We start from the raw sequence: 23,479 nt of genomic DNA, 5'->3' as shown, positions 1-23,479 counted from the left end.
TGTTGCCTCGAGATCCCGGGCAGTGTCAGTAGAGTTGATCCATTCCATAGCCGAGTCTCTATGCTCGTCCTATTTTTCCCCAACATGAGGTATATACCAAACTCTAATAGGGTAGTAGAGTACCTAATTGACGTCTCTCTCTCTCTCAACCATAACTCCTCGTACGTAAGATTCTTATTCCAGAGAAAGAGGACGCATTATAAAAGAAAGCCTTAGACACCCAAACCCCTAGGCACATCGCTACCGAGAGAGAGAGAGAGAGAGAGAGAGACTTTGCTTCTCTTCTCTCCTCTCTCCTCCTGCGCCCAGGTCCACGCAAGTGGCCTTCCGTCCGTGTCTCTACTGGTGTAACCCTAACCCCATTCTAGGGTTTTTGCGTTTTACTCCTCTCCTCATTTAAGATATTTGGGAGAAAATCTTCTAGTTTGGAGGTCTAACATTGGCAATCCAACGGTATTCGTCACTAGTGATCAAAAGATATGGTTAGATCTAGAATCTATGTTTTAACTAATCGTAGGAATGTCAGAAAATCTTCTAGTTTGGAGGTCTAACATAGGCAATCCAACGGTATTCAACAATAGTGATCAAAAGATATGGCTAGATCTAGAATCTATGTTTTAACTAATTGTAGGAATTTGATAATATTCAAAGGAAGATCCATAAGGCTTAATCTATTAATCTAAGCAGGCAAAAATGACGATATATACATAAAAAATTCGAAAACACAACTCAAGTTGATGTTCAGCCGGGATGGTTTGACTCAAAGATTTGACCTGGCCCAACTCGATATTTAATTAATTATAAATAATAAAAAAATTCACAATGTTGAATAGATGTTAAAAATACTTGCGTCTTATATATGTAATATAAACAGTAACCCAAAAGTAACTACCTTAATATACCACAATGCTTAAGGTCGTTGAATTTGACTTAAGGTTGAGGGCTTGACTCCCCCTCTTAAGACTCTCCATCGAAAAACCTACAACGAAGTACACTAGTATATGCTGAGGTTGATCAGTTACCTTTGGTTGTTTGTGTTCTTAACAGTTTCCATGCTCTGTGCGCTCATTATCTTGCAAGTTCTAACTGAGAGAGAGAGAGAGAGAGAGAGAGAGAGAGAGAGAGATGGTATACTCTGCTTAATGAGAAAAATGATTTGATTAAAGATGGTTTGCTAAGCCCATACACATCTTGCACACCCCACACACGTGTGCCATCGTGGTAAATTGGCACTAGATCCAATCCATTCATAAGATGGATACAACTATGCAGATGCTCTCACTCAGGAATCAGGTGGGTCCACTAGTCCAGTAGGGCCACAGTTTGTGAAACAAATGCTACTGAAAAAAAAAAAACACTTGGATAAAGTTCTCTTACCAATCATAACCCACCTGCCGAATGGGCCGGAGTTATTTTTGGGCAACAACATCTACAAGGTAAGAGATACCTGATGGAAGGCTTGAATACTGCACCTGTCGGCCACCCTAGCAGTTGTGATAGGGTGTACTTGACTTACCTTGTATATGAGCGTGTGAGCTTAGCAAAGCTCTAATTAAAGATTTAAAAAAATAATCTGTGCCCTTCAATTTCCTTTCCTCTAGTCATGCAGTTCTTCTAATAAGTATCTTAAACTATTGCCATTTTAAGTTTTGATATATGCTAATATATAAAAATTGTTCAATATGTCAACAGAATTCCGTACAGACTTGGAATCGAACTCCACAACAAAAAGGCTCAGTGACAACATTGGAAAATACAATACATTGAATTCCATGTTTGTTTCTTTCGAGTTATTATAACATATTGATAATATATCTTAGAAAGAATGGGCATCTATAATTATGAAAGCTGAACCTTTTTTTTTTTTTCATCTTTGATTCTTGTATTTCTATATGAAGGGATCACACGCTCCTCTCCTCACCCGACTAAAGATATTTCCAAGCTTGGACTCGTTATTTCAAATAAACAATACCAACTTGGGTGGGTGAGATCTGATGATTTAACAGTTCATGACCATGTATGTGCTTGAGTCTACCTTCCTGTATAGTTGTTTAGCTGGTCTTTGCTCTCTTCCAAACAATAACTGTCCCCTCGGAATCAGATGAAGCCAAGAAATTCTCCCCATGATTCCAAGCTACTCCAATAACTGGAGATCCATGGCCCTGCAGTAACCAAAGGTTCTGGTAACTCGAGAGGAGATACAAGAGTCTTAGCAAAGAGGGAAAAACTTAATAGTGTGAATGAGACAAACCTGTAGCTTGTTCACGCACGTGTGCTTTGGTTTCGTCAAGTCATAAAAGTAGACATTTGAATCCTCACTCCCAGAAACTTCATCACCAACGAATCAAACCATCAGTAAGCAGAAATGAGCTACCAAGGAACCCACAACAGATTCAGGAACTAGAAATAAAGTCCTACAAGGGAACACTACAGAGCCAAGATCTGTACAAGATAACATCGCATTGTTGCAGTTGGCATGCATTTCCATGGGAAGATGGTAGGGCTAACTGCCATTCTTACTTTGTTATGGCATAGTGAAAACTGAACATAGGGCTGTCGATGGTCCAGCCTAGTGCATTGAGCTTTAAGGCTTGGTCCACTTCAGGCCAGGCTTGGGCTGAAATACGAGCCAGACACAGGCCTCAAATTTAAGCCCGTATATTAACGGGTTGGGCTGTGTCTAAGAGTCCATCAGTCTGGCCCAAAACCGACCCAGCCCTGCCCGTTTAAGGTTTCAAGGGCATTTTTGTCAATATCATGCATGATTAGGCATGGATAACGAACAGCCTAGTTCTTATGCAAAAGAGGGTGGCCGGGCTTGGGAGTATTGGTTTCGTTACAAGTTTTGCTGGCTGGGGCTATCGGAACAATATCGATATCGCTGATGACCGAAAATGCAAGGAAACATGGGGAAAACAATGGAATTTTTCACTGAAACTTCAGGAAATGCTAAAAAACGCATATTTGCATATTTAGGAATAAAAAATTGCAAAAAGAATGCATACATAATAAGTTTCCATTAAAGGGCCTAAAAGCATGTGTTGTCGTAAGAAATTGGTCCAACCATCTCATCCATCTCATCTACCCATCCAACCATCCAACCTTCCATCCAATTCAAAATATTGACAACACAATTTCACCAAGAAATCATCGACAACAAGAAAAGAAACAAAAAATTGTGGTCTCGATATCGCCCATTTTGCGATAACGATAATATCAGGATATTATCATCAACAAATTGAACACTGCATACAACCATGAGCCCATAAAAATTTGAAATGCAATTTTTTTTAATAAACAAAATTTTGGCAATATCAATACATTGGCAATATTATCAAAATATTGCCAATAAACTGGCAATACAAGCAATGCCTGGAATTTACATAGTTGATAATATTGGCAATATCGATACATTGGCAATACAAGCGACGCTTGGAATTTAAACAGTTGAAAATATTGGCAATATTGATACACTGGCAATACTTAGCAATATATCGCCAATTCTTGAAATTTTTTATACTACCAGTGTTATCGGTATCGCCACTGGTATTATCGGTATCGCCGAGCTGGAGATACGGATAATGTCGGCGATATTTTGATAATATCGGAGACACTTTGAACAATGGGCTCGGCCATATATAATCACCACGGGCCAGGTTCAGACAGTTTGTTTTGGCCCATCATGGACCTGGCTGAACTCGGGCCTGGTTTTATTTTGTGGGCCAGGCTTAGACAGACCTCAGCATGGCCTGAACCTGGCCAGTTGACAGCCCTATCAGAATGTGGATATTGCAAATCAAACAAATGGCTGGTTTTATCAATGCAAACATTAATGTAATACCAGATTCATAATGAGGTAAATGAGCAACCGTGGATCTAGCTTAAGATAAAATATTCCAACCAGATATCTGAATAAGATCTCAGCATTTAGGAAACAAGTGGTGTAATTGAACTTTTTGAAGATAAATCAACTAGGATCATCAACAATCAGCTCTAGTTAGGTAAATGGTACAGTCAAGAAGTTCTGAATTGATGTTAGCCAAGCTTCTAATTTAGGTACATATTGTTCTAATAACAAATTGTTGTTCTAGTAGAGTGGAATGGGGGAATAGGATCAGTGTAGCGGACCTCAATTAGTTGGGAAAAGACTTAGATGATGATCATAATGAAAAGCTTTGCAAATGCTCCTATTTCGATTAAGCAAAACCAATGGCTCTGATCATTGATATCAGCTCCAATCATGTAAGCAAAAGGAAGGAAAGCTCGTCAATTTCCAGGTCCACCACCCTCCCCTCCGCCTCAGAGCTTAGGAGTACCCTGATCCTGGCGACTGTACGAAAGATTTATTCACTGGCCTCTTATCACTCAATGACTTTGCTAAAACAGGAGCCCAGGTTGATGATCACTGATTCCAACTAGGATGCACCAAAATGCCAAAAACTAGTAACCAGTTCCCCTTGTTGATGCACATTTCCAAAGGATTCCACACCACCAAACTCCCCGAATCCATAACTTTTTTCACGCTGATTCCAAGGAGAAGACCTTTCTACCCTCAAATTGAGAGTCATGAGAAATTTATCCCACATGAGTCTCACAACTGAGATCTTTTAGGGGATGGATCAGGTTCTGAAGCTGGCAATTAGTCTCACAACACGTATTTGGATTATAAAGTTCATTTCCTTCCCCAGGTAATGGAAGCGACAGAAAACCGCTTCAGCGATTCGAAGCAAGAGCTCTGCATTTTGAAATCACCATGTCTCAGTGGTTGAAGACCGGAATCGGCAGAATGACTGAGCGGACGACGACGGCAGAATCGGCACATTCGCACCGAGAAGGTGCGAGCGAACTCGGCAACAAGAATGGAGAATGGATTCAGGTGGAAAGGAAAGTGCGGGTCCGATTGCAGAAGAACAAATACGATTCCTTCCCAACCTTATTTGTCAAAGGATACCCATCAGGTTGGTTCCCCCTCAATCTAGAAAGAGTCTTTGGAAGAGCAGGGGCAGTCATGGATGTCATTATGCCCAGGGACAAAAAGACAGGAAATTACAGGGGCTTCGCCCTTATCACTGAGGCTGAGCTTGCTCGAGCGGTAGCTATGTTACATGGACAGAGTTTCCAGGGAGAGAAACTCTTAGTGCAGCGAGCAAGATATGGTCCTGAGAGAAATCACACGCAAAAGGGTCCCCTAACCTCTCAAAAGAAGAAATCGGTCACCAAAGATCCAGGCTCTCAACCCACATTGTATCGGGATGCCCTAACTCGCTCATCTCTACATCACCGGCAACAACCTAGCCCGACCGAATCGCTCCCAGGGAAGGAGTATACCCCATCCGACGAAGGCAAGAAGATCCCTAATTCCATCCAGGTGAGTGAGGAGGACATTCTCATAGCTAGGGCAGCTCTGTCGGAAACGTTGGTGATTGTGGCACGCCAAGATGCTACCATTCCCCAAATCAACGATTGGATCGACGAATGCACGAACATCCGAGCTGGATCTTTCAGCCTGTGTCCTATAGGGTATAACGAGGTATGGGTAAAAGGCGATCCGGGAGTGAATTTGGAGGCCATACTCATGGCAGGGGCGATCCATAAGGACGGCCCGGTAATGGAGGTGAAATCCTGGAATTCTTTCAGCTTGTTCGGTACAGAGGATGTTTGGGTCCTGATTTGGGGAGTCCCCATCGAACTGTGGAATGAAGAGTTTTTCCACGCGGTTGCAGCCTGCCTCGGATCGTTCGTGGAATTAGATCTCAAGACAACACGGGGAGTGGAAATGGGTGTGATTAGGGTTTGCATCAATAGAAGAAAAGGTGCGCCTCTCCCTGCTAACATATCTATCATCGTCGGAGATAGAACTCTTGATCTCCCGATCCAAAAGGAAGAACCAAACTCTCCCCTTCCACGATGGGGAGACCTTTGGAGAAGCAGAGTCCCCTCATCCCTCCCCCCGGAGACAGACCTCGCTGACGACAGGGAAGAAGACATCATGTCACTTCGGTGCTCCCGCAGATCACAGGAGGATATCAGAAACCGCCCTGCTCCGAGACAGACTGACACCTTTCCACATGGCGAGCTTCGTTTCTCCCCCCAGCATCAAGATGCTCGCCCGGTCAGAGAGCGTGTCTCGAGATCGCCAAGTGGCACTCATAAAGCCATACAGCTCATCAATGATAAATCTTCACAACTCGATAAGATCACATGTGCGAACGCAATTAATTGCATTGAAAGGAGAGGCGGGGTCGACGTTAGCAGAGATCCAAGTGGCACACATCCAACAGTCCATCTCTAGCCTTCTATATCGCTCGAGCCTCTATTCATTCTTGAAGCCATTCCTAGTCCTGGGTCCGAGGTCGGTAGGGGTATGGATCCTCACCCCATTCTCGACTCCAGGGTTCGGGATATAGCTTCGACGACAGATTCTCAGCCCGAGCCCTCATCTTTTGATCTAAACCGTTCACCTCGCCCGGGCCCTATATCGACCCATCTCCGCCCTACTCAAGACCCTCCCTTGCCCATAGCAGTTTTAGATCTCGAGCGATTTCTCGCCCACCAAAACAGCTTCCACACTTCCAAGCCCACCTCGCAGGAAGATATGAACCTTCAGCTGCAACTTATCCCCCTCGACATCCCGTCCGAACAACCTATGTTCAACGAAGAATCGTCCTCCTACCCGCAATCTCCTTCATCGTCAACCACTTCCCAAGCTAAACGCCTTTGCCAATCCTTCGACGACTCGGATATCAACCTCCTTTCTTTGTTCCAAGATCCGACAGATACGAACGTCATTAATGCAGGGCCCCTTCAGGTCAGAAATGGCAACCCTCAAGTTACCCTGTTGGAAGAAGAACAGAGGGAGATGTTGAGCAAGAAGATCCAAAGGAAGAAATAGATCCGTGATGCGATGAATCATATCGGGAGGCTTCTTGGGCTATTGTTCCGTGACTGTCCGGAGGACTTCCTAGCCCTCTTCCAATGTGTAGAGAACAGACGAAGGCCGTTGGATCCCATCAGAACCCCCCAGAAACGAGGCTCAAGGGCAAGCAAAAACAGGGAATCGAAGAGGAAATGTCTCAAGTCGGGATGCAAATCTATAGCATCGAATGAATCAGGTGCTGAGGGTTCGCGGGGAGACATAGTTAAACCATGAATATTATTTCTTGGAATGTTCAAGGGGTGGGCTCGAAGCAAAAGAGAAGACTTATTAAGGAGTCCTGCAGCAGGCGTAACCCTCAGATCCTCTACCTTCAGGAAACCAAAGTTAAGGAGTTAGATGATCCCCTGATGAGGACGATCTGGAAGGCTTCGGATGTCAAATGGGTGGAAAAAGGTGCTTCGGCAGCTCTGGGGGTATTCTGATCGCGTGGAGGTCAGCCTTCTGGACTCTTCAGAATAGTTCTATTGGTAACTATTCCGTTTCAGCTACTTTGAGCAGCAGCATGATGGTGACGGACATCCTAATCTGCTCAGTCTATGGGCCTACTAACAATGACTGCAGGGAAGGCTTTTGGAAAGAACTTTCTTCCGTGTGTCATTGCTTCAGTGGCCCTATTTGCTTCGCTGGTGATTTCAATTGTATCAGATTTCCGGCGGAAAAATTGTCTGGTACCAACACTAAATCCCACATGAATGCTTTTTCTAATTGGATCAACAGCAATCGTCTGGTTGATCTTCCGCTTCTTGGCGCTCGCTATACCTGGACAAATGGGAGGTTGGATCCCATTTTGTCCAGGCTGGATCGTTTTATTGTTTCTCCGAACTGGCTGGATTGCCTCCCTTCCTCTTCTCAATCAGCCCTCCCCAAGACTACCTCTGATCACTGGCCCATCCTTTTATCTGTTGAGGAGGAAGATTGGGGTCTTAAGCCTTTCCGCTTTGATATTTCCTGGCTCCATGTGGCAGATTTCAAAGCAAAGGTGTCTGAGTGGTGGAAAGAATTTCACGTAAATGGCTTTGCCGGATATCGAATCCATTCCAAGTTAAAATTGTTGAAAGATAAAATCAAGCAGTGGGCTAAGGAGAATAGGAGGAAATCGGAAGAAGAATCCAATTCGATCTTGTTGGAGATTCAGCAGATTGATGCCCAAGCCAAATCCAATCCGATGTCAAAAGAAGTCTTAGCGTGTAGAATCCATCTCATTCAAGCCCTTTCAGCTATCGTTCTGCAACAAGGATTGTCGTGGAAGCAAAAGGCTCGGGCTAAGTGGATTAAAGAAGGGGACAGGAATACGAGATATTTCCACAGCATTGCTAGCATGCACACCAGGCTTAACCGTATTAGCAGCATGGTGATCAACGGAAATCGCACAGATGACAGAGACTCCATCACAAATGAAGCCGTTTCCTTTTTCCAAAGTCTTTTGCAGAAAGAGGAATGGTCCAGACCTTGGCTAGACTATCTCCCCCTTCAACGTCTGAGCGATGAGGAAGCTAATCTTCTAGAAGTGAGCTTTTCCTTAGATGAAGTTAAAAAGGCTATCATGAATCTAGCTGGTGACAAGGCTCCTAGGCCTGACAGTTTCCCCATTCTGTTCTTTCAAGTCTTCTGGAATTTACAACAGGAAGAAGTGATGGAATTCTTCAACAAATTTCATGCCAGAGGAATTTTATCGAAAAACATCGGAGCAACCTTCTTAGCCCTCATCCCTAAGTCCCAGGGAGCGTCTAAATTCAGGGAATTCAGGCCCATAAGCCTCATCGGTAGTTTGTACAAGATCCTAGCCAAGGTGCTAGCCAATCGTCTACAGAAAGTCATAGGTTCAATCATCGCCCCCAATCAATGTGCCTTCATCCGGGGCAGACAGATAATAGATGGAGCCCTCATCGCAAACGAATGTCTTCATTCCTACCACCGATCCAAGAAGAAATACATTTTCTGCAATCTGGACATGGAGAAGGCTTACGATCATGTCAAATGGGACGCTCTTCTATATCTGATGTCTCGAAGGGGTTTCGGTTTTAAATGGAGAAGATGGATTCAGGAATGTCTCAGTTTAGCCCGTTTTTCTGTCCTTCTAAATGGTGCTCCGAAGAGTTTTTTTAAGAGTACGCGCAGTCTCAGACAAGGTGACCCTCTATCCCCTTTCCTTTTTTTGATCGTTAGCGAAGTCCTCTCTGCGATGTTGCACAAAGGCCAAATGGAAGGAATCCTCATGGGAATTCCAATGAAAGGTATTCAAGTTCCTATCTCCCATGTTCAGTATGCGGATGACATTCTCATATTTTCTGAAGCTTCTTCAGAATATGTGGCCAATCTGCGTACAGCGATTAGATGCTTTGAGGTAGTCACTGGCCTAGGAGTAAATATGACCAAATCCAAAAATTTTGGGATCAATTTGTCTCCTCACGAGGTCAACAACCTAGCAGAGGTTCTGGGGTGTTCCTATGGGTCGTTCCTAACTTCTTTTCTTGGCCTCCCTTTGTGTGTAGGTAATTTAAAACCTCGCTAATGGGATAGAGTCATTCAAAGATTCCATCACCATCTGGCTAGTTGGAAAACTCATTATCTGTCCAGTGGGGGTCATCTCACACTGATCAAAGCCACACTATCCAATCTGCCCACTTATTTCATGTCGCTTTTTCACTGTCCAACTTAGGTTCTCAAATCCATCGATGCCCTTCATCGCGATTTCCTATGGCAAGGAAGGGAAGACAATAAGAAATTCCCTCTCATGAAATGGAAGCAAGTATGCACGCAAATTGAGGAGGGTGAAGCTGGTATAAAAGATTTAAAGCTGATGAATCAGGCTCTGTTAGGGAAATGGATCTGGAGATTGGGTAACAAAAAGGATTGCCTATGGAATAAAATTATGAAAGGAAAATATGGAAGATCTATTGGTGGATGGTGGACAAGCGAGGCTTCCTTTTATAGGGCCTCTTCAATCTAGAAAGGTATCTGTCGTATGAAAGAAGTGGTTGTGCCAGGTATTGGTTTTGAAGTGGGAAGGGGAAATTCTGTTCGCTTCTGGTCTGATGTTTGGGTAGGTGAATCTCCATTGAAAGACAGATTCCCCTCTGTTTTCCGGTTAGCAGCAAAGAAAAATAGTTTCATCTCTGACAACTACTCTATGGTAGCTAATAAAATGGTTTGGAATATTCAAACTAGAAGAAATCTAGAGGATTGGGAAATCAATGACCTGGCAGATCCCATGGAATGCATCCATCACATTCACCCTACCCACACCCATGAGGATATTATCGTCTGGAAAGCAGAAAGCTCATCTTTATTCTCTGTGAAGTCCCTCTTCAAGCTCCTCTACTCATCCAGAGGAGCATCCTCAAAGCAGTACCCTCATTCTTTTTATAAATACGATATTCCTCTTAAGATTCAAGTGTTTGGGTAGCTGGCTGGAAACAACAGAATCGTCACTGTGGATAATCTCCGGAAAAGAGGCCTGATCATTCCCAATATTTGCATCTGTTACCTTGCAGCTGAAGAAACGGTGAATCATCTTCTTATCCACTGCCCGTATATTCACTCTATCTGGATAGCCATTCTCCCCGGTTTCAAGGTCCATTGGTGCTTTCCTAAAGATGTGGACACTCTCCTCAAGGCTTGGCATGGCATACGAATAGGAAAACGAAAGACTCGGGTTTGGCGTACGGCTATAATGGCTACTTGGGGGGCTGTTTGGATTGAGAGGAACAATAGGTGTTTTCAAAACAAAGCAAAGCCTCCCCACATTCTGTGCTCCTTGTTTAAATGCAACAATGCTGAATGGGCTACCCATATAGATGGGATCAGTGTAGATTTTCTATTTTCCAAGGACTAATGGTCTCTGCCTTCTCAGCAGATTCCGTTTTTCCTTTGTTTTCTTTTGCTCTTTAATACAAGTGATCTTTCAAAAAAAAAAATTAGACTTCTTCTCATGTTCCTTGGCCCTCCATTCAAGGAGATCACCTTCAGAGGATACTTCTCAGTAGATACAGACAACATACGAGGTTCGGCAATGGAAAAGGAGGCCTCTGAAAGACAACATTTGAATGAAAAAGACAGCTATGAGAATGAATTCAACCAATGATGTTTTAGTATGCCGCGCGAATGCCCCGACTTCTGAGGGCATAACTTTCAGCTTGGCGTCCGTTTGAGTCATTAGCCTATTATCCCCAGCATACCTTTGGTCTGTAGAGCGAACCCTTCCACATGGTACTCCCAGAGCACTATGGCCGACTTTTGTGCCTGTTTGACTAATTGGTCTCACAGTGAAGCAGGCTTACATCATTACGCTCATGAGCAGAATCGTCAACTTGAGCCTTCTTTCGCACACCTCTGTTTTAGGTAAAGGAAAGTCATCCTTAGGGTTTTTAATAAGGGTTTCTTAACTCTATATACAGACTGTAACCATTGCCATCTATCTTGGGAATAGGAACAATGTCGAAAATCTAGCCAGTCTTGAGTAATTTAGAGGCACAAAAGGGGATTACATGAGAGCAAAAGCCAAGTTTTCTATCAGAAACCTCCTTGGCCAACTGCACTACTTCCTTTCGCCTATGAGTTTCTACCCCCATGGCCCTGGCCTCCCTACTAATCCCAACAGAAGATGAATTATCGGGATTTGCTGTTGAGCTCCTTTTCAGAATCCCTAGCCCCACACACTGTAACCACCTCCCCCAAGCTTTTTGTCATTCATCACTTCCATTGATCATGCAGACTCGTACCTCACAAATGCAGAACCTCTGCTATGGCCAGGGTTTTTGAGTCGCAGGATGAACAAAGTTATGGCTTTGGAGAATTTTATAAAGGTCCCTTTCAGATTGTCTCCTCGTATTTTTATAAAGGTCCCTTTCAGATTGTCTCCAGAAATCTCAAAGGAGATGTTAGCAACGAAGAGGCTGAAAGGACCCTTTCTGGATTCACACCCTCCATCTTCCTCCCCTTCTCCACCACAATGGCACTTTTGTTAACTCTATTCAACATTTGGAGGAATCGTTGGAGGATTTTGAATCAATAGGTCCACCTTACACTTCAGTTAACTTGCAGTTGCACTCCAGTGCGTTGCATTATAGTTATTTACCAAAAAATGAATTAATTTATGTTCTTGCACCATCATAGGGCATGCCTGATTGGAAGATGGCAACTTCATTCCAAAAGTTCCAAGAGTGGTGGGCCGAATTTCATGTGGAAGGGTGAGCTTAAATTGCTCAAAGAAATAAGGGTAAAACTGGAAGAAAATAAATTTAGAGGATTTGAAAATTCACCATCTTAATAATCCCTCTCAAGAAGAGTACTTTGGAAACATGAGAGAAGTTCCTTCGTCAAGGCCAGTGTTCGAAATATCGGTATTGTGTTACGTATCGCATCCTTGGGATACAGATACATATCGGTTATCGCATGGGATATATCGTTTGTATCGGGTAATTTATCGCACTTTTAGGGAAACATTGGGAAAATGGTTGAATTTTTCAATGAAACTTCAGGGATTGTTAGAAAATACCTTAATATATACTTTTAAATCATAACATCTCAAAAAAGAAGTGCACATAATAGGTTTCCTTTCTATAGGGTCCTAAGTTATGTGTTGTCAGACTAAACTAATGCAACTATATTCAAATTGAATGCATAACATTTAGAGTGTATGTGATGACCATTTCATCAAATACTCCTACATACTTCGAAATTAGTCTCAATTGACAGCTAGTTGAAGGTAAATTTCGAAAAAATAAAATTTTATTAAAAAATGATTTTTATTTTCTAAAAATTGAGGACTTAACAAATCAGTAGATCAATCCTCATACTTGCTTGATTTCATGTTTGGAGTGCAAAATTGCAAGCAATTTGAGAGAAATTTTGAAAATTTGAAATTTCCCCAAATCGGACCACTTACACTCAAATTCAAATTTTGAATGTACGTGATGATCATTTCATTAAGATTAAGTACTCCTAAATACTTCGAAATTAGTCTCAATTGACAGCTGGTTGAAGGAGATTTTAAAAAAAAAAAAAAAAGAGGAGAAAATGAAGAACTAATGGATATCAAAATCAAAGCTCCAACTCCATGATTTTGCATGCAAAACATGAAGAACCAATGGATTTATAACCATTTGGCACTGATTTAACATAATTTCAACAAAAAAAAAAAAAAAAAAGGGATCAAAATTTGAAAATGCTCATCGGATCAAACATGTGGGATATATCGGCACTACCCATGCGTTTCGTATCGCATAGGTGGGATACAAGATATGTTGTGGGATATATCGGCCGTATCGTTGATATCTAAAACATTGGTCAAGGCTTTCCTGAATCCAGTAGCAATTTTGAAGGTTTTCATGATCCTATGTCAAGACTTCCAACATACTCATTTGAGGATTTCTAATGGCTTTTAAAAATAAAAATAAAAATAAAATAAAATAAAGAAGACGAAGAAGAAGAAGAAGAATGGAATCGGTATCTAGCCTTTATTTTTAATACACACACACCCCGACATGGCGTTGAAACTCTCAAGAGTCAACTACCGGAGCAAGAGTAAGGATCTAGCCATTGGCCATCCATAAACAGGTTTGTCAGATGGAAGCAAATACTTTGCTGGATCCATTACGGTGACCTGTTAATCTTTAACCAAGAGCAGTCATAGTCTACCCTTTCCATACGACAATTTTTTTAATGACTGATTTGACAACACTGGCTGGTGGTGAGCAAGATACGATCAGAAGGCAAAGGCTATGTTTAAATGAAGAGTGAAGAAAAGATATAGAGAGAGTTAATTGACATGTTTTCCAGTATTACCTTGTGGGCAATGGCTTATCTTAGGTAGTGGTGAGGTCGACAAGTAATAAGCAGGAGCTCAGCAGATCATACATAGAGGAATGTCATATGTATGATCTTAAGAAGACCCACATTTTTAGCACTGAAACCTAACATGGTCATTATAGGACGGTTTCTCAGGTACAAAAAAGTTCAGGAGAAAAAAATGTGTGGACTAGAGTATGGAGAAGGCATAGAGTTAGGGGGTGTCAATTGGCCAGGCTCGAGCCTGAAAAAACAGAATTTTGAATAGGACCCGAAACAGTTCAAAATCCGGGCCATTGACAGGTAATAACACAATTTCGCAGAGACTCCCTCCCTCCCTCAGTAGGGTTATACGAGAAACTTTTTTTGGGAGCAAAAATTTTAGGATTTTCAATAGAAAACTGCAAGTTAAGGTTTTGGGTAAAGGGTGATTGGCGAAAGCATAGGAAAATTAAGCCAACGGAGTGCTAAAACATGCTCATCACTAAATTCACTTAATATGGTACCCTTTTTTTTCCTTTCCTTTTTACTTTTTCGATTTAGCAATATTGAAGTTTGGAGAAGTTGTTAGATGACAACAGTGATCAAGGTTATTAAGAAAGACAATGGGAGCTAGCCTGTCTCTTACTATTTTACATGCATTCTGGTTGCTGCCTAGGCATCATATCCACTTGGAAAACACAAACAATAATAGTACTTCTAGAACTTATTGTATATAATATCAGTTGGATGCAAACTCTAACTGAATAATTATCTTTAAAGATAAACAAACCTATGAATTCCCCCTTTTCTAGGGAAAGCAGTGGACAGAAGGAAGCATGGATACTGTGCACCCGAGGAGCTAATTTGAGCGAACAACGGAGAGTCAAATAACCCTGTATCTCCAACGCAACACTACAGGAAATGACATTACAACATTAGAACTCCATCCATTCGAAGAAACGAACACCATGGTCTAAAAGGAAGTGTCATTAACAGACCTGAAGAAAGACATGCTCCCATCTTGAGTACATACAAGCAGCACAGGACCCCGTGCCAACAAAGAAAATGTACGGTACTGCACAGTTGTGATTGGAGACTTGCGCTTACTACTGCTTCGATTGCGGTGCATCCTGGATAGTGCTCCTGTGCGGGAGTTCATATTGACAGTGTATATGCATCCCTGTGAATTCCACTCATGTTACTACAAATGCTGAGATGTGATTTCTCAAACTAATAGAGTGCATAAATGAATGAATAAACACACACCTGGGCATCACCACAAAAAATAAGCTGACCAGTATGATCATTGTCCATGGCAGTGATCTCATTCTCAAAGAGAGCTTTGTTAATGAAGCGACCAGTGCTAAAATTGATCACCTGGAGTCATATATATTTTTCACAAACATGGGCAAAGGAGGCAATCAAAACTCAATGATGTAACAAAAATACACTACATTAATCCCTCACAATAAACGCATGCAGTTTTCATTGTTTCTGTCAAGTCCTGGATGAAAAGTTTAACTGACACACAACAATACAGAAAAAAGCAGCAATTTTACAACCACTTCGCTTAAACACAAGCGGAAGGTATGAAATATTTACAGTGATTTCCTTGTTTCCATTGCCCACTGAAAGAAAGTTGTTATTCACCTGCAAAAAATAAGAAAAAATACAATAAAAATCAAAAGTTCACTTCCAAGAACTAGTTTGGTTGAAAGATGAAAGAGGTCCAATTTCTGGCATAAGAGAAATGTCAAAATGTACTAGATATGACAGATTTCTCAAAAAAGGAAAAGGAGAGAAGAAAAGGCTCAAGATTTATAATTGTCAATTGTATAATTAATGAGTTGCTAAGGGTGGAATCTCCATCAGTACCCTGCATCAAGGCCCAAGGGTCCATATAAGCCATTACCTTTTCTTACCAGTTATTTAGCCAATGAAGTTGTGTTGGTCAATGAGATCAGAAATATATATATATATATATATATATATATATATATATATATATATATATATATATATATATATATATATATATGCGCACCAGTTCGCACGGAACTCTTACGAACTTTTTTGAGAACTCATCATACGTGATGTGACTGACTCCAAAATCTGAACGGTCCACGTGAAGCATCACCTCATGAAACCCCGCGGGCCCAATTTTTACTTTGATCCAAAACTTTGGTGGGCCATGAAAAATGAAAATAGTTTCCTCCCTTGATTTGCATTTCTCTTTGCTATGGTCCACTAGAATTTTAGATCACAGTGAAAATTTGTCCCTTGCGGTTTCATGGGATTCCGCATCACATGGACCGTTCGGATTAGACGCCCATGACACGTGTGCAAAAGTGTGCACGTGAGCATGACTCTCTCTCTCTCTCTCTCTCTCTCTCTCTCTCTCTCTCTCTCTCTCTCTCTCTATATATATATATATATATATATATATATATGGGAAATGGTTCTGTGCGGCCAATCTCATGGGAACTTCCCACCATGATGTGTGTTGAAAATCCACCCCATCAATCAGATGCACCATTCCATGGTGGGCCTCGGGCTTAAAAATCAAGTCAATGCATGACTTGTGTGGGCCACACCACATACAAAAGTTGAGAGGGGTTACCGTCCCATTAAAACATTCATAATCATTTGTTGGGCCCACCAAGATGTGGTTCACAAATCCAGCCCATCCATTGTGTGTGTCCCACTTGGATGAGGGGTGAGACCAAGTTCCAGAAGCATCCAAATTTCAGGTGGGCCCCACCAAGTGCTTTTATATTTTTTGTTTTGAACATGTTTATGGTTGTGTAACAGTCCGCTCTTTAGTAAGAGTGTTGTATCAGGCTATCTAGTGAATTGCTTAATATGATTATGTCTCTAATGTTTACACATCACAATCAAGGATTAAAACTAGAAAACAGAAAAAGGCATCAGTACTGCTTTTTCAATTTTTTGAAAAAAAGGCCCTTGAGATTCTATTCGCTCAAATCATTTCAATCCACAGTTTTAATCTTAAAAGCTATAGTTGATCGAAATCTGTTGTAAAATGATATAGGAGAGTTTTGGAATGAGAAGAGTGAAAAAAAGGAAAAAAATGAATTTAAATAATAATAATAATAAAGTGATTGTTTTTCGACCGTTACTGGATAAATGGTCGTTATGCCTTATAACAGCCTTTACGACCACCGTAATGGCTGTTACGGTCTCAAAAAACTAACTGCCCATTTTCACTCCCGCGTCGCATAATGGTCATGGTTGTTACCTATGTGTATCGGCCTTTACGGGCATATCATATCGGATACGGAACACCTTGCTTACACTAAGTGTGGAGAGAAAAACTGCAAGGTGATCATAGATAGTGGGAGTTGTTCAAATGTTATCTCCGTTAGCACCTTGGATCGTTAGGGATTGAAAGTTAGTCCTCATCTTGAGCAGTATAAAGTCTCTTGGGTAAACAACTCATCGCTACCAGTCACCCAACAGTATCAGGTTCCCATTCAGTTTGGATCTTACAAGGACAAGCTTTGGTGCAATATGTTGCATATAGATGCAGGCGATGTTTTAAATATCGACGTTATCGGCCAATATATCCCACGATATATCTTGTATCCCATCTGTGCGATACGAAACAGGTAGTGCCGAGATATCCCACATGTTCGATTTGATGAGCATTTTCAATTTCCGATCCCTTTTTTGTTGAAATTATGTTAAATAAGTGTCAAATGATTATAAATCCATTAGTTCTTTATATTTTGCATGAAAAATCATGGAGTTGGAACTTTGATTTTGATATCCATTGGTTCTTCATGTTCTTCATTTTTATTTTTATTTTAATCTTCCTTCAACCAGCTATCAATTGAGACTAATTTCTAAGTATTTAGGAGTATTTGACGAAATGATCATCACATACACTTTAATTTCGAAATTTTAGTATAGGTGGTTCGATTTGGCAAAAATAGGGAAAAAATCGAAATTTCCCCAATTTCTCCCAAATTGTTTGCAATGTTGTACTCCAAACATGAAATCAAGCATGTATGAGGGTTGATCTACTAATTTGTTAAGTCGTTGTCAATTTTTGAAAAATAAAATAATTTTAAATTAAAAATAATAAAAAGGTTTTTTTTTTTTTTTTGAAATTTTCCTTCAATTGAGACTAATTTCAAAGTATTTATGAGTGTTTGATGGAATGATCATCACATACACTCTAAATGTTATGCATTCAATTTGAATATAGTTGCATTAGTTCAGTTAGACGAACGCATTGCTTAGGACCCTATATAAAGAAAACCTATTATGTGCACTTCTTTTTTGAGATGTTATTATTTAAAAGTGTATATTAATGTATTTTTTAACAATCCCTGAAGTTTCATTGAAAAATTCAACCATTTTCCCAATGTTTCCCCATGTTTCCCAAAAAGTGCGATAAATTACCCTGATACAAACAATATATCTCATGCGATAACAGATATATATATATATATATATATATATATATATATATATATATATATATATATATATATATATATATATATATATCTGTATCCCAAGGATGAGATACGTAACACGATACAGATATTTCGAACACTGGATGTAGGCCATATCATCTTGGGTAGGCCCTAGCTATTTGATCATCATTTAACGATATTCGGCCGCTCGAATACTTGTACATTCATACATGAGGGCAAGAAGATCAAGTTGATCGCTCTTCCAACCAAGAGCACGACCGAAAAGAGAGTATGTTAAGAAAAGTGATTATAAAGTCTCTAGGAAGTCCCATCCTAAATCTCTACGTATCATAAATGCTAGAGAGTTTGAGAAAGAGCCTAAGGTAGATTTGTCGGTGTATGCCCTCGTAGCTAGAGATGTTACACCCTAGGTCAATGTAGAGTTACCATGTGAGGTGAGTCTGGTTCTCGAGGAATTTAAAGATGTTTTTCCTGATGATTTGCCGGACGAGCTTCCACACATGATGGACATACAACATAACATAGATTTGGTCCTTGGGTCGATTCAACTAAACCTTCCTCACTATCGGATGAATCCTATGGAGCATGCGGAGTTGAAGAAGCAAGTAGACGAGCTCCACAAAAAAGGTTTCATCCAGGAGAGCATGAGTCCATGCGTCGTGCCCGCCCTTCTCATGTCAAAAAAAGATGGCATGTGGTGCATGTGTGTGGATAGTCGCGCCAACAATAAGATCACAGTCAAGCATCTGCTTCCCATATTGCGTCTTGATGACATGCTTGATATGATGGTCGGTGCCAAAATCTTTTCGAAGATCAACCTCAAGAGTGGATACCACCAAATATGCATTCATCCAAGAGATGAATGGAAGATTGCCTTTAAGACGAAGGATGGACTTTACGAGTGGTTGGTTATGCCTTTCGGTTTGACTAATGCTCCAAGTATGTTTATAAGGGTGATGAACTAAGTGTTGAGACCCTTCATTAAGAAGTTCCTAGTGGTGTACTTTGATGACATTCTTATTTATAGTACCACTAAGGAACAACATCTCCACCACTTGAGACATGTTTGCATGGTCCTTAAAAGTAGAGAAGTAATTTGCAAACTTGAAGAAGTGTACATTCATGTCAGACAGGGTCATCTTCTTAGGGTTTGTCGTATCATCCGAGGGTATGTCTGTGGACCCCGAGAAAGTCAAGGCCATAGTGAGTTGGCTTGAACAGCAGAACATTCATGAGGTGCGCAGCCTTAACGTCTTAGCCACCTTCTATAGGTGGTTCACTAGAGGGTTTAGTTCCATTGTATCTCCCACCACAGATTGCATAAGGAGAGTTTAAACAGACTAAGGCAGCCTCCAAAGCTTAAGGAGATTAGGGGCAAGATGACAGAGGCTCACGTCATGCGCCTTCCCGACTTTTCTAGTCTTCAAAGTTGCGTGTGATGCTTTAGGCGTTGGTATAGGTAGAGTTCTCACTTAGGAAGGGCACCCCGTTGCGTACTTTACAAAGAAATTGAACAAAGCAAAGCAACGATATTCCACCTATGATAAGGAGTTCTATGCGGTTGTGCAATCTTTGCGCCATTGGTGTCATTATCTTCTATCGCAAAGATTCGTCTTATTCCCTAACCACGAAGCCTTGCGCTATCTTAACTCCCAAAAAAAAATTGAATCAACGGCATGCCAAGTGGGTTCAATTTCTTTAGGAGTATTCATTTGTGTTGAAGTACAAGGCCAGGGTTGAAAATAAACTAGTCGATGCCCTTAGCCATGGGGTGATGCTTCTCCAATTCATGAGTGTTGAGGTCACTGGGTTTTAGCGTTTAAAGGAAGAATATTCTTCATGCCTAGATTTTGGAGATGTGTTTGCGTCATTCCTACATGATCAGATGAGGAATGATCGTGGGATTTTCTAGTGTGGGAGCTTCATTCCAAAGGGGTAGTTGGTCATTTTGGGACGGACAAGACTATTGCCCTTGTGGAGGACATATTTTATTGGTCAAGCCTTAAGAAAGATGTGGCCAAAATCATTGGGCAATGCAGAGCTTGTCAACTGGCAAAGCAGAGAAGGCAGAATATGGGGTGTGTGTGTGTGTGTGTAGAGAGAGAGAGAGAGAGAGAGAGAGAGAGTAATGGTCTCCTGCGAACCATCCTGCAGGATACCTTGATGCAGTCCAATTCCCACCGCAAGAGACCTTTGTGCGGGCGCGGATTGGCTACTGACAGGTTGAATAGCGAGACTACAACTGAAGTGATGTCACCAAATTCCGTGGCCCCACCATGATATATGTTTTGTATCCATGCCGTCCATCCATCTGGGGAGCATTTTAGGGTAATATCCAAAGAATGAGTCACATCCAAAGCTCCAGTGGACCCCACTACAGAAAATAGTGGGGGGAGTGAGGCCACCGTTAAAAACTTCTAAAGGCCACAAAAGTTTTCAATCAAGCTTATATTTGTATTTTCCCTTCTTTAATTGTCTTTGTTAACTTTTGAACAGGTTGGATTTCGAAAAAACATCACGGTGGGCCTTAGAAAGGTTTCAACAGTGGGCATCAATCGTCCCACTGTTTTCTATGGTGGGGTCCACTAAAGCTTTGGATCTGCCTCATTCTCTGGCTCATGGCTTAAAATAATATCTCCAAATGGATAGACGTTGTGGATGGATACAACACATACATCATAGTGGGGTCCACAGAACTTGAGTCTCGCTACTCAACCTGTCAGTATCTAATCCGCGTCCCCTTTGTGCACTCCACCTCCCTATCCTCTTGGGAACTCAGATAGGGTGGGCCCTATAGTGATGCGTACGTGAAATCTACTCCGACCATTAGGTAACTGTTGAAAATTTAGTCGTAGGGCTAAGATAACAGGCAGATTTATAATTAAGGTGGGCCACACTAAAGGAAACAATGGGAGAAGGGATGCATATCATTGCATTTTTACATGGTCCATCGTACTTTTTATGTGAAATCCACTCCAACCATTAGCTTTATTGAAAAAATTCATATATGTGGTATAACAATTATACTCATGCTTGATTTATGTGGGCCAAACTGAATGACACAGTTTAGATGGTGAGCATCCCCCTGCCTATTCCTTTCATGTGGCCCACCGTAATTATTGATTTAGCTGATTTTTTAGCCATATAGCTAAACTTTTTTTTTTTTTGCTAACCTTATACACAGAGTGGATTTCACATACACATCATGGTGGGGCCACCCCTAGCCCACCCTAGTTGGCGTGCGGTGATGCTGACCAAGGCAATAGGCAGAGTTGGTGGGTGCTCCAGCAAATTAAGATGGGAAGAGCTTTGCGCGAGCAAATCAAGATGAGAAGAGCTTGGATGGGCCCCATAGTGATGTGTATTTGAAATCCACTCCAATCACAAGGTGTGTTATGCGAATTTAGATATAGGGCTAAAACATTAGCCACATTCATAATTCAAGTGGGCCCACATAAGAAGAAATAGTGCAAAGAATATCCCTCATTCAAATTTTTTCACTTGGTGTAGCCCACATAAATCACTCATGGGCCTAATTTTTCGTCCCCATGTATGAATTTTCATGAAAAAAATAATAGTTGGATTGGATTTCACATAAACATCACTATGAGCCATGTAAAAATCCAACGGCAGGCATCCCCTCTTTGATTGTTTCCCTTGGTGTGGCCTACCTGAATCATTAATCTAGATGAGTTTTTAGCCCTATGGATAAATTTCCATCAATAATATAATAGTTAGAGTGGATTTAACTTATTATATTACATCCACCTTGTATAAGTTCCCAATACCACTGGGAATTGGACCGCATCAAAGCATCCTGTGGGATGGTTCGCAGGAGACTATATATATATATGGATTTCGTGATTGGATTTCCCAAAGACGATTAAGAAGCACAACTCCATATTTGTCATAGTGGACCGTCTTTCTAAAATGGCTCACTTTCTGCAGCGTTCTAAAATGTCGGACGCTTCAAATGTGGCTAAAATTTTCTTTGGGGAGGTAGTTCGTTTGCATGGTTTTCCGAAAATGGTTTTTCGAAAACCATAATGTTTGACAGGGATATGCATTTCATGAGTTACTTCTGGTAGACACTCTGGCATATAATAGGCACAAGACTTCAATTCTCTTCGGCTTACCATCCTCAAACTGATGGGCAGACGAAAGTAGTAAATAAGAGCCTAGGAAACCTATTGCGTTGTTTAGTGGGAGAGCATACTAAGACTTGAGATGCAATTTTACTTGTTACAGAGTTTGCATACAACAATTTGGTAAATAGGTCCATAGGTATGAGTCCATTCGAAGTCGTGCATGGGTACAAAACTAGGAAGCTTATAGATCTTATCCCCATATCCATCTCACAGAGGCCATCTGAGTTGGCATCTACATTTGCACAGCATATCTATGATTTACACGTTGAGATCAAAAGAAGGATTAACACTAGTAATGAACAGCATAAAAGTCATGCTGATTCTCACCTAAGGTTCAAGGAATTTCATATTGATGGCTACGTCATGGTTCGTATACAACCAGAGCGGTTTTCCCATGGAGCCGTTAAAAGGTTACATGCTCGAAGTGTAGGTCCCTATAAAATCTTGCAAAGAATGGGCCCTAATGCATATGTGGTAGATCTTCCATCTAACATGGGCATTAGTTTCACATTCAATTTAGAGGACCTAATTTCTTGTGATGAACCTGTTATTGCACCTGCTAGGCCTCCCACAAACCCCAGTGTACCAGATTTGTCCCCGAGTCCTTGCCCTTTGCCTAGCCACTTATCCCATCCTTTACCTTCTCTACCATCTTTACCTAAGAGGAGAGAAAATTGAGGATGTGTTAGATCGCCACCTGGTTTCCAAGAGACAAAGCGGAGTTTCAGAAATTCCTTGTCAAATGGAAGAATAGACCAACTTCAAACAGCATGTGGATCATAAAGGCAGAGTTCCAGAGATTGGACCCTGATCTTCTCGAGCGGTTTTTGTAATTCTGCTCGCCAGAGGCGAATCTTTCTCAACCCAGGAGGATTGATGAGGACATCGGACCATCATATAGGGTCTCCCAGAGGAGGAGGCCCCCAGTTTCATTGTGGATGGATGATCTGTACATGGAGCCCACCAGCGGGCCTTTTTGAAGACCCAAAATGCATAGTACGTACATATGGAAGACCCCACATTGGGAAGATGCATGTGAGCTGCGATCATAGGAGTATTGGACCGTTGGATCACGCCCACTGGCACATCTGATCGTTAGACATGTTCTATGGGCCATTAGATCATCGATATTCTTATATTAAATGGGTCCCTGGTTT

The 23,479-nt window shown here is 41.3% G+C and overlaps 1 protein-coding gene across 1 annotated transcript in view; it reads right to left on the bottom strand.

Moving 5' to 3' along the window:
• Nucleotides 1-1,634: 1,634 nt before the first annotated feature.
• LOC131253478 (uncharacterized) overlaps nucleotides 1,635-23,479 on the bottom strand; it is a 67,070-nt gene continuing 45,225 nt past the window's right edge. Inside the window, exons 7-12 of the mRNA XM_058254486.1 lie at nucleotides 15,311-15,358; nucleotides 14,975-15,085; nucleotides 14,707-14,888; nucleotides 14,499-14,620; nucleotides 2,252-2,328; nucleotides 1,635-2,162 (exon numbers count right to left, since the gene is read on the bottom strand). Coding sequence (XP_058110469.1) covers nucleotides 2,052-2,162; nucleotides 2,252-2,328; nucleotides 14,499-14,620; nucleotides 14,707-14,888; nucleotides 14,975-15,085; nucleotides 15,311-15,358 — 651 coding nt within the window. The 3' untranslated portion in view covers nucleotides 1,635-2,051. The remainder of the gene's footprint in view (nucleotides 2,163-2,251; nucleotides 2,329-14,498; nucleotides 14,621-14,706; nucleotides 14,889-14,974; nucleotides 15,086-15,310; nucleotides 15,359-23,479) is intronic.

The sequence above is a fragment of the Magnolia sinica genome, chromosome 1, assembly GCF_029962835.1.
Source record: "Magnolia sinica isolate HGM2019 chromosome 1, MsV1, whole genome shotgun sequence".
Taxonomy (NCBI): domain Eukaryota; kingdom Viridiplantae; phylum Streptophyta; class Magnoliopsida; order Magnoliales; family Magnoliaceae; genus Magnolia; species Magnolia sinica.
Note: the sequence above shows the minus strand (reverse complement) of the source record. Positions and strands in the feature narration are given on the sequence as shown.